Consider the following 14,870-nt stretch of genomic DNA (forward strand, 5'->3'; position numbering starts at 1 on the left):
GAGAGCACCCGGCTGCTGAGCTCAGTGTTACCTCACAGTCCTGGCAGAGAACCACTTCAGCAGGAAAGGCCAAGTTCCTTTTATTAGTGATTAGGTTTAACAGACACTTATTAAATACTTAGGCATAGGCAAAACTTTGGAAAGTGAAAGAGACCTAAACTTTCCAAACCTGTGGAATTCTTGGGTTTGGGGGATGACTTCGCGAGTAAAGGGCTTTCTGTGACAGTTTGATGCCCTGAGTTCAGTCCCTGGAATCGACAGTGGAAGGAGAAAATTGGCTTCCAATGGTTATACCCTGACCACCACACAGGTACCTGAGTGTGAACATATGCACACACGACACACAACACATGGACACACTTGCACACACACACACATAAAACTAAGATGATTTCAGTAACCTATCAATCCCAGGCACCTTTGCCTTCCTCTTGCTGCTCCCCCAGTTTACTCAAGCTGCCAAATCTTTCCTTTACAGATGAATAAAGTAAGACTTACACAGATTTAATGTCACAAGATCGCACACAAAACTCAAGGCAAGGCAGAAGTGGACATTGATAGCCTTGTCTCCAGCCTTTCCTTTCTAGCAAGCACCCTCGGTAGGGAGGATTCTGAGGAATGTACAGGCGCCATCTGGGAAATCAAAGGAAGGCTCATCGGCCTCAGGGTCCTCACACGCGAGGAGACTTTATAGCAACATTGCTAGGTGCAATTAATTCTAGTATTTAAATCTGGATGGAAGGAGGAGTGAAGAAGGAGGACAGAAACTACATTTTATAAGAAATTTAGGTAATCTTTTGCTTTAAGAAAATTTGAAGCTATGGCCAAAGATCAAATACACCAGACAGCAATATCTGCTGAAAACACTTTTTTTATTAGAAACATAAGCGCATTATGCAAATACACACTTCTTCCCTGTTGCCCAGGGAATAAACACCATCTCTCGGAACAATAGTTTCTTGTTGATCATCACATATCAGTAAGTGCCAAGTGCTAGACACTAAGATAAGCAAACAAAGGCAGAGCGCCAATGAGTCTCCTAAGGGTGACCATCCAGCTGGCACGTCTTTATTCTGGCTGACTCAGCAGATCTACTCCTACTTACTAGGTCTGCCTTAGTTGCTGTCATGGAAGCCATGAGAAAATAGTCTAGGTATAAAAACTGGATATGTAAAACAATTACATAGATAAATAGGATTGAAACACTAGTTCTATTCTCAAGTAACCAAATAATTTATGAAAGCTATACCATTGCTTAGGCATTTTATAACAATTTTAATTTTTTACTCCATGGCCTTCTAAAAACCTGAAATACTTAAATAAAAAGGGAAATTACATGTTTATCTTCTGTTAATATGCACAACCCTTGAATGATGAGCCAAAATGAAAATTAAGCCTAATGCAAAGCCACTTATACAGTCCTCACAGTGGCCATTATCCCTTTCCTTTAGTGACCCTGATATTTTCTCAGTGTTTGTATGGAAAGAGGTTTAAGTCTGAATAGTCACATTGCAAAGAACAAATCACTCCATTAGAAAAATGTCTGCTAACATGTGTTTTCAGGTATCTCCTCCTTCTGTGTTCATCTGGAACTGCCATACACTCCCCAAAATTTCCATGCTTCTGGAAGTTTATACTTTTTTAAAAAACAATTCATAGTTATATAAATATGACTTATTTTATGCCTTTTAGGATATTTTATAAATATATTAGTAATTATGTTCACTCTCATCAGCAGATGGATCCCTTGTTTGCCAGGGAAATATCCGTCTTGTTTCTTCATAGCACACAAGAACCAGGCGATCCTTGGGATTCTCAGTTTCATTACTTTGAAGTTCTTCAGTGTGGTTCCAGCCACGAATAGTCACACAGACACTGCACACTCCAAGGTGTCTCACTGAAGCCTGTTTCCAGAACAGAGCTTAAGTGTCCCCCACCCCCACCCCCACATCTGAAATGGTTATTTAAAATGCTCTCCAGGAGTTAAATAAAAGATGCTTAACACCACAGTAAGGAATTTGTTGGCATGACTCGCACAATGCGATTACTCCAGATACTATATTCGAACTGTATTGGCCCATTGAAAAAGTAGAGGTAGCCTAGGAAGAAAGAGAACACAAGAAAAATCTCTGACTTTCAGAACATTAGGATTTTCTACCGTCAAGATTAAAGATCCAATGTGTGATAGTCCTTCTCTATTTGTCTACTTGCTTACTGCAGTTCTGGAGATCCACCAGGCCTCACCTGTGCTAGGGTCTCTTCGCTAAGTTTTATACCTCTCAATGTTTATTTCTGAATAAGCTACCACTTTAATGAATTGCTTAAAGTTTAAAGGATATATAACAACAACTATGAACTGAAATGAGAGAGAGAGAGACAGAGAGAGGACATGGAAGGGGTTGGAGGGAGAAAATGGAAGCAGAGAAAGTGATGCAATTATACTTTAATTAAAGGTATTATTAAAACACATAAGTATTCAAAGAATATATGAATTATGCCCTAGAATTAGTTGTCTTGCTACAAATTCTAATTTTGATTTTAGAAATATTGGTATTCATCAGCTGTTATAAGTTAGGAGTAATTGCTATTTTAATAGTTAAAGCAAAAATAATTATATAGTTATAATAATGATGAATATTTATGACTACTCCATACTCCAGCCCTAATTTGAATTCCGACATAACCTCCTGCCTCTTGGCATCTCTACATATAACTTAAATTCATCTTTAGATTCAACATCTTTTATTCTTAGACTTAGCAGTGATTAAGTAAATTATCATTGACTCTAAGAAGGTTATTTTGTTTGCTGTTTAAAGAGTCACAGGGAAACAATCAATACCTAAGTGGCCATGCATATATAAACTCATCTGAATTCTGTATTAAAATCTGTTGTACGTGAACATTTTCTGGAGGCCGAGAAGTCCTTCTGGAAATCAGAGCAGTGTAACTACTTACCATTTTTCTCATAGACAGCATCTACTTTGTCGCCAATTCCAGGGAATTCATCTTCTATGAATCGGGGATAGTCTTTGTCCATAGTCTGGTTAGCATCATCATATCTGCTTAATCAGAAAAAAGAAAGCTACATTTATCAAAAATATAGGAAAGAATGACAAGAAAGAGAATCCGAGTGAAAGATTAAAAGAAGCACAGTTGCCCAGATTTATGAATGGCTTTGATGTATGATGAAAGAATGGATGGTTGGGAGAAATGAATATTGTGGATGGTGTGGGTGTGCATGTGTGTGCATGTGTGAGATGTGTGCAAGACAGCACTGCGGGTCTCGCTGGAGGAGCTGACATGAAGCAGGAGTGTTGGACTGGTATGCACTCAAAATGTGATAGGGAATGGGAGAAGGAGGCAGGCAGGAGAAATGGGTGAACTAAGTACAGAGTCACACACAGAATGAGTGAAACCCAGGGCTTTGTACGCTAACTTAAAAATATAGACATTTCAATAAAACCACCCTTGTAAGTAAAAACAAGTATGAGAAACAGTTGAGAACAGCAGTAGCTGCAGGTGTGGACTGGAGGGGGCGGGGCATTGTGTGCAGCCTCACCTCCACACCTTCCTCCCAGAGAAGAAGAGCGTCTTCCCCATGTCCTCTAAGTGCACAGCAGCACTTAGCCTCTTGACTTCTTTTGGAAATCCCAGGTCAGATATCTTTTTGGGATAACCACTCAGAATGTCATAACCATTGAGCGCCCAGAATTTTCGACCTAGAAGTGAAAAAACAGTTTGATTAACAAGGAGCGTGTGCCAGGGTTTAGGCACGCGAGCATGCACTGAAAAGAAAAACCTCCTAAGTCAGCGTTTGCCATCTCCACATGTCTGAATCAAAGGCACAGAGGCATCTTCCGAAAGAGACAGCAGTCAAGACTGGGAATTCCTGTTTATTAATACAGCCAGCTAAATAGCTCAACCATTGCCAATTCATTGCCTTTGAACATTAAGTTTGGAGCTAAATGTAAAATTTATTAAAATTTCAAAATAAAGAGCAACTAGGATCAGTGATTTAGACTCAAAATTCAAGTTTATTTATCATCTAAAAAAGTTAATTTTTTCTCTAGAAAACAACTTCATCAAGTATAGGAGTCAAACAATAGAAATGACATTAGTAGACTGTTATGGAAATAAATTACGGTCATTAAGGCAGTGGCATTTTCATCTCCCACATCCACCCCCACCCCCCATCCCTACACTTATATATTAGAGGTAAGCGGAGGCCAGAGAGACAGGGGTGTGTAAGGGTGCTTGTTGTGGGAACATGAGGACCTGGACTCAGATTCAGAGCACCCATGTAAAAAGCCAGGCACCTAGCACTCTAGCACTTGGGGTAGGGGTGCAAACAGAAGGATGCTAAGGGCTCCCAGGGGCATCCTAGCTGGGGATAAAGGGAACAGAACATACAATTATACCCATACTCTGCCTCAAGTAGGTGTCAATACAGTGGAGAACTAGGAAAATGGATCAGGAAATGAACTACTAGTAGAAGGGAGAATCCTGTTTAAGTTTTTTTCACATTTTAAAACGTACACTGTGTTGCTTTAGCAAGTAATTTCTAAGAGAAACTAAAAGTTGGTGTGGGAGAATTGTCTGTATTCTGTCAATCATGTATTTTAATAAAACGCTAATTGGCCAGGCAGGCAGTATAGGTGGGAAAGCCAGACAGGAAGTAGGGGTGGAGCAAAGAGACTGGGAGTATTCTGGGAAGCAGGAAGCTCCCTCGCCACTCCTGCACAGACCACCGAAGCAGCAACATGTAAGCTGACAACTGAAAAAGGTACCAAGCCATGTGGCTAACATCGATAAGGATAATGGGGTAACATAAGTTATAAGAGCTAATAAGTAGCCTGACCTAATGGGCCAATCAGTTTATAACCTAATGTAGACTCTGTGATTTCTTTGGGCCTTGCCGGCTGTGGGGTACCGGGTGGGACAGAAACCCCAAGAAGCCGGCCCGTCATGTTACAAAACGTAAAACCTGAAGTGAGCATGATAAAACAAAGGATGGATGTGAGGAGCGAGCACTTCTTTCCCTTTGCAGTGCTGGGGATGTGCTAAGATGTGCTCTCAGATGTGCTAAGCACTGAGCTATGTTTGCATTCCATAGTCATTCTACATACCAAATTAAGGACCTTTGGTGCAACAGGCACAGGTGCTTTCAAGTTCTCCTGTGTTGTGTTCTCAACGTAGGCATCGCTTTGGTAGTGGTCATGCTGCTAAGTGACTCGCAGTACCAAGTTCATCGCCCATCTATGCTGGCCATTTGGAAAGTCTCCCCAGTGGCAGCCTTACCTCTAAAGATGAACATAAGGTCATGGGATGCATGTTCATATGCAGCATCCACATGGTTGGGAAGTTCTGGCCAAAACGATTTTGTCAAAAACAGCTCTGCCTCGACCTGCTGAGGGTGCAGACGCCAGAAGAATCTAATGCAAAAGGGAAAACATGGTTTACCACATTAAGTGCAATAATTCCATCCTGCTAATGATCACTGTCCACATCAATGCCTGTCGGGTACCATAACCGTGCCTGGTACCCACAACTGGAAAAGAAATGTCATTTCCCTTTAAGTTATAAATTGGAGCCTTCCAAGTTCTAGCCAGAGGTCTTATTTGAAGCGTCGCAGGGCCTTATTGAAGGCTCTAAGTTCCCTATGGGTTGAAACCATGCTTTTTTCAACTTTGCATATATTCAGAGTGACAAACACATTTACCATGCACTGTTGGGCTCTAAGAATGTATTTTCCATGATCTCAAGACCTTGCACACCAATACAAGAGGAAACACCATAGAGACCATGTAATTAAAGTCATAACAGAGATAGCGATCATGCTTCCTGACCACACATGGTGACATGAATCAATGAAGAGATTAACACATAAGCAAGATACAACCATCTACAAATTAGAGGTGAATATTTCATATTTTTGTTACCTATAGATTTTATTTGTCAATTACTCCCTCTTTGAAAGGCATTGGGAATCATTCTTTTTATCTTACAGAAAGCAGTGTGGTTATCAGTAAATTTACTAATGTAGCAATTACTTTCAATATTCTTCATGTTTTTTAAATGAGTTGGGTTTCTATTTTTATTTGAGGGAGAGGATCTTGGACTTTGCATGGGGCAGGGAACCCTGACTGCTCTTAGGACTGGAGAAGGGGTGGAGGAAAAATGGAGATGGAGATTTTTAATAAATAAATAAATTTTAAGAAATGAGAAGAAAGAAAAAGAAAGGGAGGTGGGGAGGCTCTGGGAGGAGTTGGAGAAGAGAAAAATAAGCAAAATAGATTGCATGAAATTTTTTTAGAAAAAAAAAACAGACTTACAGTTCAAAATCAAAAAAAAAAAGATTTATCCACCATTTATTTGATCCAAAGCATGTAAGTAAACCACACTTGGTCTACTGTTTCTGTGTTGCCCTTAGGAAGTCTGACAGGATGCTTTGGCAATTTGCAGACTTAATTTTACCAGAGTTCATCACGTGCAAATTTGATAAGAAATATTTTTTGTTATTTCAAATTAATTAATTCATTAAAACCATCTTTTATCATTTTACATACCTATTCCAGTCCCACTCCTTCCCCTCATCCCGCTCCCTCAACCTTCCCCCCACTTCACCCCCATCCACTTCTCAGAGAGGGTAAGGCTTCCCATGGGAAGTCAACAAAGTCTGACACTTTGAGGCAGGACCAAGGACTGCCCTCTATATCTAGACTGAGCAAGGTATCCCTCTAAAAAGAATGGGTTCCAAAAGCCAGTTCAAGCACTAGGGATAAATCCTGGTCCCACTGCCAGTGGCCACAAAGAAAACACCAACCACACATCTGCCACCCACATTCAGAGGCCCTAGGTTGGTCCTATGTCGGTTCCTCCGACGTCATCCAGAGCTCAGGTCAGTTGTTTCTGTGGGGACCCTACCCATGGTCTTTAGCCCTTTGCTCATATTATGGCCTCTCTTCGACTGGACTCCAGGAGCTGGGCCCAGTGCTTGACTGGAGATCTCTGCATATGATTCCAGCAGTTGCTGGATGAAGGTTTTATGATGACAGTTAAGGTAGTCATCAATCTGATTACAGGGGAAGGCCAGTTGAGGCACCTTCTACTCTATTGCTAAGGGTTTTAACCGGGGAATCTTAATAGTACCTGTCTTTAAAGATCATGGTTTCTCCTCGGAGACTGGTAATAGCATCAAGGGATAAGGCTGGGTCACACTTGTCTGGTGTTTTGGGATGTTTAGGATTGGGGTCTTCATCTCCTGGACCTGCAGTGGCAAAGCAAATGTGAGAGGTTTCCAAGTGTCCTGAGTCATAGGAGGGAGAGCTGACTTCTGAGAGGAGCAGGAAAGAGCCCCTTCCAGGCGGGACAGAAGTCCTAGCTCCTGAACTCCTCCTCCAGCAGGCTTCCTTCCTTCCTTCCTTTCTTCCTCCCTCCCACCCTCCCTCCCTCCCTTCCTTCCTTCCTTCTTTCCTTCCTGTGGGGTACCACAGGCTGGTTGGGTCCCCGCCTGCTTTCCCTGCTCTTCCTGCTGGCAGGGTCCCGCATGCTTTCCCTGCTCTGAGCTTCTTTACAAATTCTTCTGATCCATTGATTTACATTTCTTGACAGTTATGAAGGAAATGCGAGGTGACCCGAACCCTGAGACCATCTCTGCCACTGTGAAGCACGCTGCTCTATTGCCCAGCTCTCCGGGTGCCTTGCCCACATGGGTCCCTCATCTGGGCTCCTGACTCCAGCTATTTCAACAACTGTAGATGTCAGTTGATTTTGCTTCACCACACACTACAGCTCACTCACTGACAAACTGACCTTCAGGAAGTTCTGCTGTAACCTGCAACATGTTTATAACTTTGATAGCTCACATGTACTGAGCAGTAACCCCATGCTTCTTGTCCTTCTACATAGATATATCAGCAATCCCTTGGTCACAACATGGTAGAATCAAGAATCACAAAATAAATTTGAAAATCCCCTCTTGACACCTTCAAGTTTATGTCTTCAACCACACATACTGCCAGAATCTTTAAATCCAGAGGCGTAGCAGTGGGCTAGAGCGGCTTGAACAAGTTTCCTAAACTAATTCTCCAAGAGCATTTGTGCTGAGGACTGAGAGCAGTGCTTGTGGTTCTTTTTATGGCACAGAACCCAGAAATAAAAGTTTGCACTGAAGTTTATAAGTTTCATAACTATTATTGGAAAAGTGGGGAAAAAAAATAAGAGGACATTTCTCACTGCAGATGTTGGTTGAAAACTACCAAAGGCCCTGTGAACGTTCCTACGGCAGCCAACTGCAGTGGCTGAAGAATGTCAGAATTTCTAAGAGCTGTCTTATGTCTCATCTTCATAATCTCCTCTGTTGCTGTGTCTGCACGTTGTAAACTCATCAGAATTTAGTGGCTTCATAAGTTACATGAAGAATAAGAGTACAAATGCAGGGAAGTATGGCCTGAAAATCATCTAGAAATGAACTGTAGTTCAAACCCGAGCAAGCAGTTTGATTCAGAAAGGGGTTATTTTTCTCATGTTTGAAAACATGATAAACAGGTTATTGGTCCCAAAATAAAATGCACATCTGTTGTGCTAAGGTTGCTGTATTAGTCAGGTTTGTGACTGGTAGACTGAGAGGTACCATAGAGAGACTGGATTCCTTGAACATCGTCATCAGGAAGCACGAAGTGACTGCTGCCGGTGTAGGTATAGATGGGAAACATCAGAGCTCCTGGGTCCTTGGAGTGGTCCAGACCTAAGGAGTGGCCAAGTTCATGGGCAGCAACAATGAACAAGTTGTAACCTGAAAAAAAAAACAAGAAACAATGAGCAAACAAAACCCTCCAATTAGGAGGCGATGAAGGAAATCCTAATCTATCTATCCATCTGTCTTTTTCTAGTTCATCATCTTACCCAGTCTTTAAAATTAGTCCTCGGTAGCTTAAAGAAAGATTCAATGTGTTCATTCAAAGTAGTGATCCTGGCAACTGCAAGGACTATAGCTCTCTGCATGAAGAACAATTCATCCAGTCCATACATGAAGAAGCAGTTCTACAGCAATGTCAATAGATTGCACTCAGATCAGTGTCAATAAAGGTGGTCATGAAGACGACAGAAATCCTGACTTTTCTCTCTGTCTCCTCTGACCAGGTTTAAGGGGTGGAGAGAAATGACCTGGAATTAACCACATGAAGGTCACACAAGTTCCCGCATAGCTGTAGTCTTTGCTTAGAACATCCTTCAAAGGAAAAATGAACATGCAAGAATATTTTCATCTTTCTTCTAATAATTATTTCCACCAACTTTTAGAGGGTAATTTTAGATTGTGTGTGTGTGTGTGTGTGTGTGTGTGTGTGTGTGTGTGTGTGTGTGATAAAGGAGCAGGGTAGGCCCTGGGCTCAATCTCCAGTACCTCAAGAAAGGGCACCTCAAGAACTATGGGAGAGGGAGAGCCAGTTTTTGGTTTGTTCCTCAAATAAATTTTGTTATCAGAGCCAATATAAAAAGAAAACGAACTTACTCGCCTATCATATGGCGATCAAAGGTCACATGGTCAAAATGACCAACACTGGTTGCCGTGACTAGTATTTGTTCCCGTTTTTGACCTCCTGTGATCTGAGACTTCCGGTGACCTTCCTGACCAGCACTAGATGCTCTTCTCAGTAAGCCGCACTCCCCAGCAGATACTCAGAGCATGAATGTGAATCCTCCCTTTCCCTCCAGAGACAAATTAAAAGCACTGGAGAGGACGTGTTCATTGCAAACGGGCCAGTTTTACTCTCGAGGGGCAGGGATCCCATTCATTCATTCATTCATTATGAATTTACTCATTTAATTTTTTGAGGCAGGGTCTCCCTATAGAACTCAGGCTGGGCTAGAATTCACAATCAAACTTCAGTCTCCTGAGTGCTGGTAATAAAGGTGTATATCACCATGGCTTCCATTTTAAAGTAGAAAATAAAAATCAACTCCTGGGAAGATTGATTTTCATTGCCCTAACTAGGCATATCTTTTGCTCTGAAGTTAAACCCTACTTGTAATAATCTGACTCCTTTTTGCTAACTCAACATCCCAATTAATTTGAGCTTTTAAAGGCAAGAAGTAGCCAAGAGTGGCAGCCACCCTAGTCAGCGCAATACAGATTTAATACTTGAGTGAATTTGTTTAAGATTAGGTTTCATTTTACTCTCATAACCCAAGCTCTTCTGCCCCCTAGCTGCTTGGCTTGAGATGTTCTCTTGCTTTTCTGAAGCAGCATTTACAAGGGAATGCTGCAGGACAGCCTGGGGCAGCTGAGGTGCCTGACTAGGAAGAGAAATGTGACTGAGCCTGGCCAATAATACTTCAGTAAAGAAGAAAATCTGTTTCAGTTAGTATCCAACATAGTTATGGACCTCAGATCCAGTCCTATTAAATCTGTATATAATATATAAAATGCATACATATATAATATATATACATATTAAGGAAGTAAGGTTGAATATGTGCATATATTCTTTAACAGCAAACTGTAAGCCAGAGAAAGAAACAGAATCATGCCTAACTAAGAAAATATTTGACCCACTTCACAAAGTGTATCTCCGAAGCCACAGTAACAAATGTCATAGATTTTATTCAATTTTTCATATTTAATGATTTGTAAAATTTCTATGAGAGAAATAATTAGTGCAAAATATAGCTTTTGTTATTTTAGAAAATGTAATCCAAAGCTGAATACAATTTGCTTGTAAGCTTTCTGACTGTGTGGCAGTGCATCCTTGTCCAATAACACGTGAGCTAAGCCTTTATAAGGAAGATTACCTTTGGAACTGCTTGTCCAGGTTTCATCATCATCAAAATGGGCATCCCCTCCATAATTCGGTCCAGGAGGAAAGGCATGTGCCAGAAGACCAGAAGGTCCATCAAATGGGTAGGAGTCACCATGTTCTATGTACAGACACAAGAGGAAGAATTCCATTATACATATACACTATACAAATACGTATACATATTGCTAGTGCCTTGTTCGGGGACTTGGTAGAGTTCTGTCAAATTCTTTGAAAGGGGTGAATGACTGGTGAAAGGAATAAAAAAATAAGACCAAAAAAGAACTAATATATTAACATGTTTCAAATGATTGCACATCCTTACCTTTAGTTCCAAAGGATATCATGATATCAGCAATGCCATCGTGAATTCTGGTGAAATTCAGAGGTGTCACATCAGACCAGACTTTGAAGGCCTTTTTAAAGGCCTTCTCCACTTCAGAATGGGGCATGTCGGGGGTATAGTTCACAATTCTATTCAATATAGAAAGTGTAAGTTAAACTTTGAAAAATTAGAATTGTTTTTCAAAATATATTTTCTTTGAATATTCCTTTTCAAATCAAAACAAAACACTGTTTTGAAAATTCTACTGGGTATAATGGATGCTTTACAAGAATGAAATTCAAGAATCCAATCAAATATTTAAGCATGGTCAAATAACAGAGTACTTGGCATCTTAAACTTAAAATATTCAAATATAACTCTGTGTACGTGCTAAAATTTAGGACTAAACATGATGGTGCTGCTGTGTTCACAGGAAGAGAAGCCACTGTGTTCAAGAGAATCATCGTAAAAGTGGCTGATGTCGTATACCTTGAACTTTCTAGAATCCCCTCCTGAATTGTGGTTTCATTCTAAAACAAATACTTAGAGATATCCACTGAAGAATAGTGTTGGGGTTAGAGTTAAGACAATAGGGTTTATTAACCGAATTTGTTCATTTTTCATATTTAACGTTGACTTGTAGACCTCTTTTATAAATACTAAGTGTAATACAAGCTTTTAATTTTGTAGAAAAACATGGTCGAATACTAAATATAACTTACTTCTATGCTTCTTAGCTTTGTAGTAAAGCTAATCAATCCTGAACTTCACTTCCCATTAAATACTGAAGGCCTGCTTCAGACACTCGGAAGAAAAGACTAACACAGGCGGGGGAGATGGAGCCTCTGCTTACCTGTAAGTTAAGTTCGTTTGGGACCATTTGAGGGTTCGAGGGAACACACTGTATTCACCCACATCAGGGACTCCACATCTTGGTTTTCTCATGATGTCTAAGGTGGGATCGTCAAGTTTGCCAGTCACTTCCAGGCCAAAGAAAGATTGCATTTCTCGGAGCCTGTCAACTGTGGAGGTCACTGAAGACTTTTTCAGGATTCCCGCGAGAGGCACAGTATGATAGTATGACTTCAGGTAGTGCTGAAAAGAGACCAAAACAACATGCTTTTTCAAAGAAAGGAGATTTAAGAAACACTGCAGTGCCGGGATTGGCAGAATACTGTACCTCTGCAAACTCGAGGTCTTCCTCAGACACGTCATCATCATCATCGCCATTGGAAAGCGGCAGGGACCAGCAGTGAATCCAGTTCAACAAGAAGAGCGTGGCCAGGACAGCTGAATGCATGGTGACCAGCAGTGCCTGGAGTCTAGCCTTCAGCGCACGCACCTTCTATTTTATAGACCCAAACCATGAGTCACCACTTGGGGATGTGTGTTAACTTCCTACTCAGTCTAAGGTAAACATGCTTACATGGTCTTTTTTTTTCCTAAGTGTGGTTTGTGGCAGAATTCAAGGGCAATGGAAAATGAGGACAGTGGGGGATACCAAAACCCATCTGATAAAATAAACGGTCTCAGCATATTTATGGATCTGGTGGGGAGGAGCAGAGGTTAGTATTTTTTACTTCACTGGGCAAAAGTATCTTCTTCCTTTTGTAGGAAAAACAGCTACTCTAAGTTTTTCAGGTAGTAAGAATGCCATATGATACGTTTATGCCCATAATAAAAGACAAAGTCCCGTTTGCAAAACGTTTATAAACTAGTGAGTTCTCAACTGCATTCTGTCTTGAACAAAAGCAATGAGAAGCTTTGCTGCATTCTTGGGTCTCAGAAATGCACCAGAACAAAGCTGGAGTCTCTGAGGCACTGTAGCCAGTTACCCTTCCTAAGCCAGGGATTTAATATCCTGGCATAACCTTTCGGTGGCTCTGGGGACCTGTGTGAATTCCCTACATGTCCAGGCATCTGTACCATGGCTCTGCTGGAACATAGCTGCTCTAATGGTTAGGACTATGAGTTATGGGCATAATTAGGATTATGCTGTGAAGGATTATTCCCAACCATATTTAGAAGGTGTTATCTCATTTAATCCCTATAAAAACCCAAACAATATTGTGAGAATGCGCAGGGTCTTACACAGTAGCCTAGGAAGCTTAGACGTACTACGTATACCAGGAGTCCCTTCAGCTCACCCCAACCCACTGTGCCACATATCTTTCCGATTGGTTTATTTAATCTACAATGGATCGTGTAGACAATCCTCCTGCCTCAGTTTCCTTAGTACTGAGATTACAGATGTGAAGAATTGTGTTGGATCATTATAACATAACCTCTCTCCAGAAGAAATCATTCAATGAAAAACAAAAATAAATGTCACTTTTTGTTTGTTTGTTTGTTTGTTTGTTTGTTTTTGTTTTGTTTGTCGAGATAGGATTTCTATGTAGCTTTGGAGCCTGTCCTGGAAATAGTTCTTGTGGCCCAAACTGGCCTCGAACTCACAGAGATTCACCTGCTTCTTGCCTTTTGAGTACTAGGATTAAAGTCCTGTGCCACCTCCGCTTAGCTACTATTTCTCAAATTCAATGCTTATTTTCAAATAGCTTCCTGTTTTAGTGATTTATTCTTTCATTCAAGGAGAATAAAGATCACAAAACATGACCACAAAAAACGTTAGTAAATGTTTTGTCATTAAATGGAAATAGAAAAAAAACTCATCAGCAGATTAAAATAACCGTTCCTTACGAGACCACCCAACAGTCAGCAGGATACTGTTCTGGAGAAGTACCTGCAGACAGGATATGTCATCACCATGATGTGTTAGCACACTCTTGTCAACACAAGTCCTTATCTCAGACTGTTAACTCAACACTTGAAAGCCCGGCCTTTGCTCATCAAACCACCCACTTTAAAACAGGGAGCTGAGTTAGCTTTCAAAATGGTTCTGACAAGGCCTGCTTGTCACTGGGAAATTTGAAAACCCTTAGAATGAGAAAACAAAACTGAGTGTATGAAATTAGGAACAAGTAGCACCTGCTGATTCAGACAGAGGTGATATGGGACTTTTCTCAGGCGTGTCATCAGCAGATCCCAGGTCCGAAGCAGAGACAAACAAGCTGATAGCTTCAGCAAAGAGCAGAATTCCCAGTTAGGATCAAGAGTCAATTGAGTTAGATTAAAATTACAAAAGTCCAAGAATTCTTTATATGAAGGGTTTGATTTTCACCTAGAATTATGTGCTGCCTTTTTTGAAAATGTCAATAAGAGCTTCAGTTCTACAGCAAGCACATGACATGTGTGACTTCCCCTGGCCCTTGTGAACACTCAGTGAGAATTTCTTTGCTCTTGTTTTATTTTCTTTTCACATAACCCTGTGAAATTGGATTATAAAATCAGTTGTTCAGATAGTTGACTAGTTTGATTGCCTTTTTGTTTTTGAGACTAGTCTCATGTAGTCCAGGTTGTCCTTAAACTCACTATGTAGCTGAGGATGGCCTTCTGACTGTCCTGCTTCCGTCTCCTGAATGCTAGAATTATAGCTTGTGCCACAGCGGTGGGGATGGAACTTGGGACTTCCTGTGTGCTAGGCAAGCTCTCTACAAACTGAGCTAAACCCCTGCTCTTGACATACTCTAAAGAGAGGAGAACTAAATTTGAACTGAAACAACTGTGTTCTTGCCATAGAATGAGATGTAAGTATACCCCTACCTTTCCTCCTTGGGCAGAGTCAATCATGGATGATCCTTGGGATGTGCAGGAAAACACAGAAGGACTCATCTGAGATGCTGCAGTTTCCA

General features: G+C 40.9%; 1 protein-coding gene across 1 annotated transcript; it reads right to left on the reverse strand.

Annotated features, from left to right (window-relative positions):
• Positions 1 to 853: 853 nt before the first annotated feature.
• On the reverse strand, positions 854 to 12,461 carry LOC148122442 (collagenase 3). The gene is made up of 10 exons (XM_087905879.1): positions 12,302 to 12,461; positions 11,975 to 12,216; positions 11,122 to 11,270; positions 10,792 to 10,917; positions 8,633 to 8,794; positions 7,150 to 7,267; positions 5,299 to 5,432; positions 3,560 to 3,719; positions 2,956 to 3,059; positions 854 to 2,099 (listed from the first exon to the last, which is right to left on the reverse strand). Exons 1-10 carry the CDS (start codon positions 12,419 to 12,421, stop codon positions 1,999 to 2,001), a joined length of 1,416 nt encoding a protein of 471 aa, XP_087762005.1. The 5' UTR covers positions 12,422 to 12,461; the 3' UTR covers positions 854 to 1,998.
• Between the last annotated feature and the right edge of the window lie 2,409 nt (positions 12,462 to 14,870).

This window comes from Myodes glareolus, chromosome 4 (genome assembly GCF_982192425.1).
Source record: "Myodes glareolus chromosome 4, mMyoGla1.1, whole genome shotgun sequence".
In the NCBI taxonomy this organism is placed as follows: domain Eukaryota; kingdom Metazoa; phylum Chordata; class Mammalia; order Rodentia; family Cricetidae; genus Myodes; species Myodes glareolus.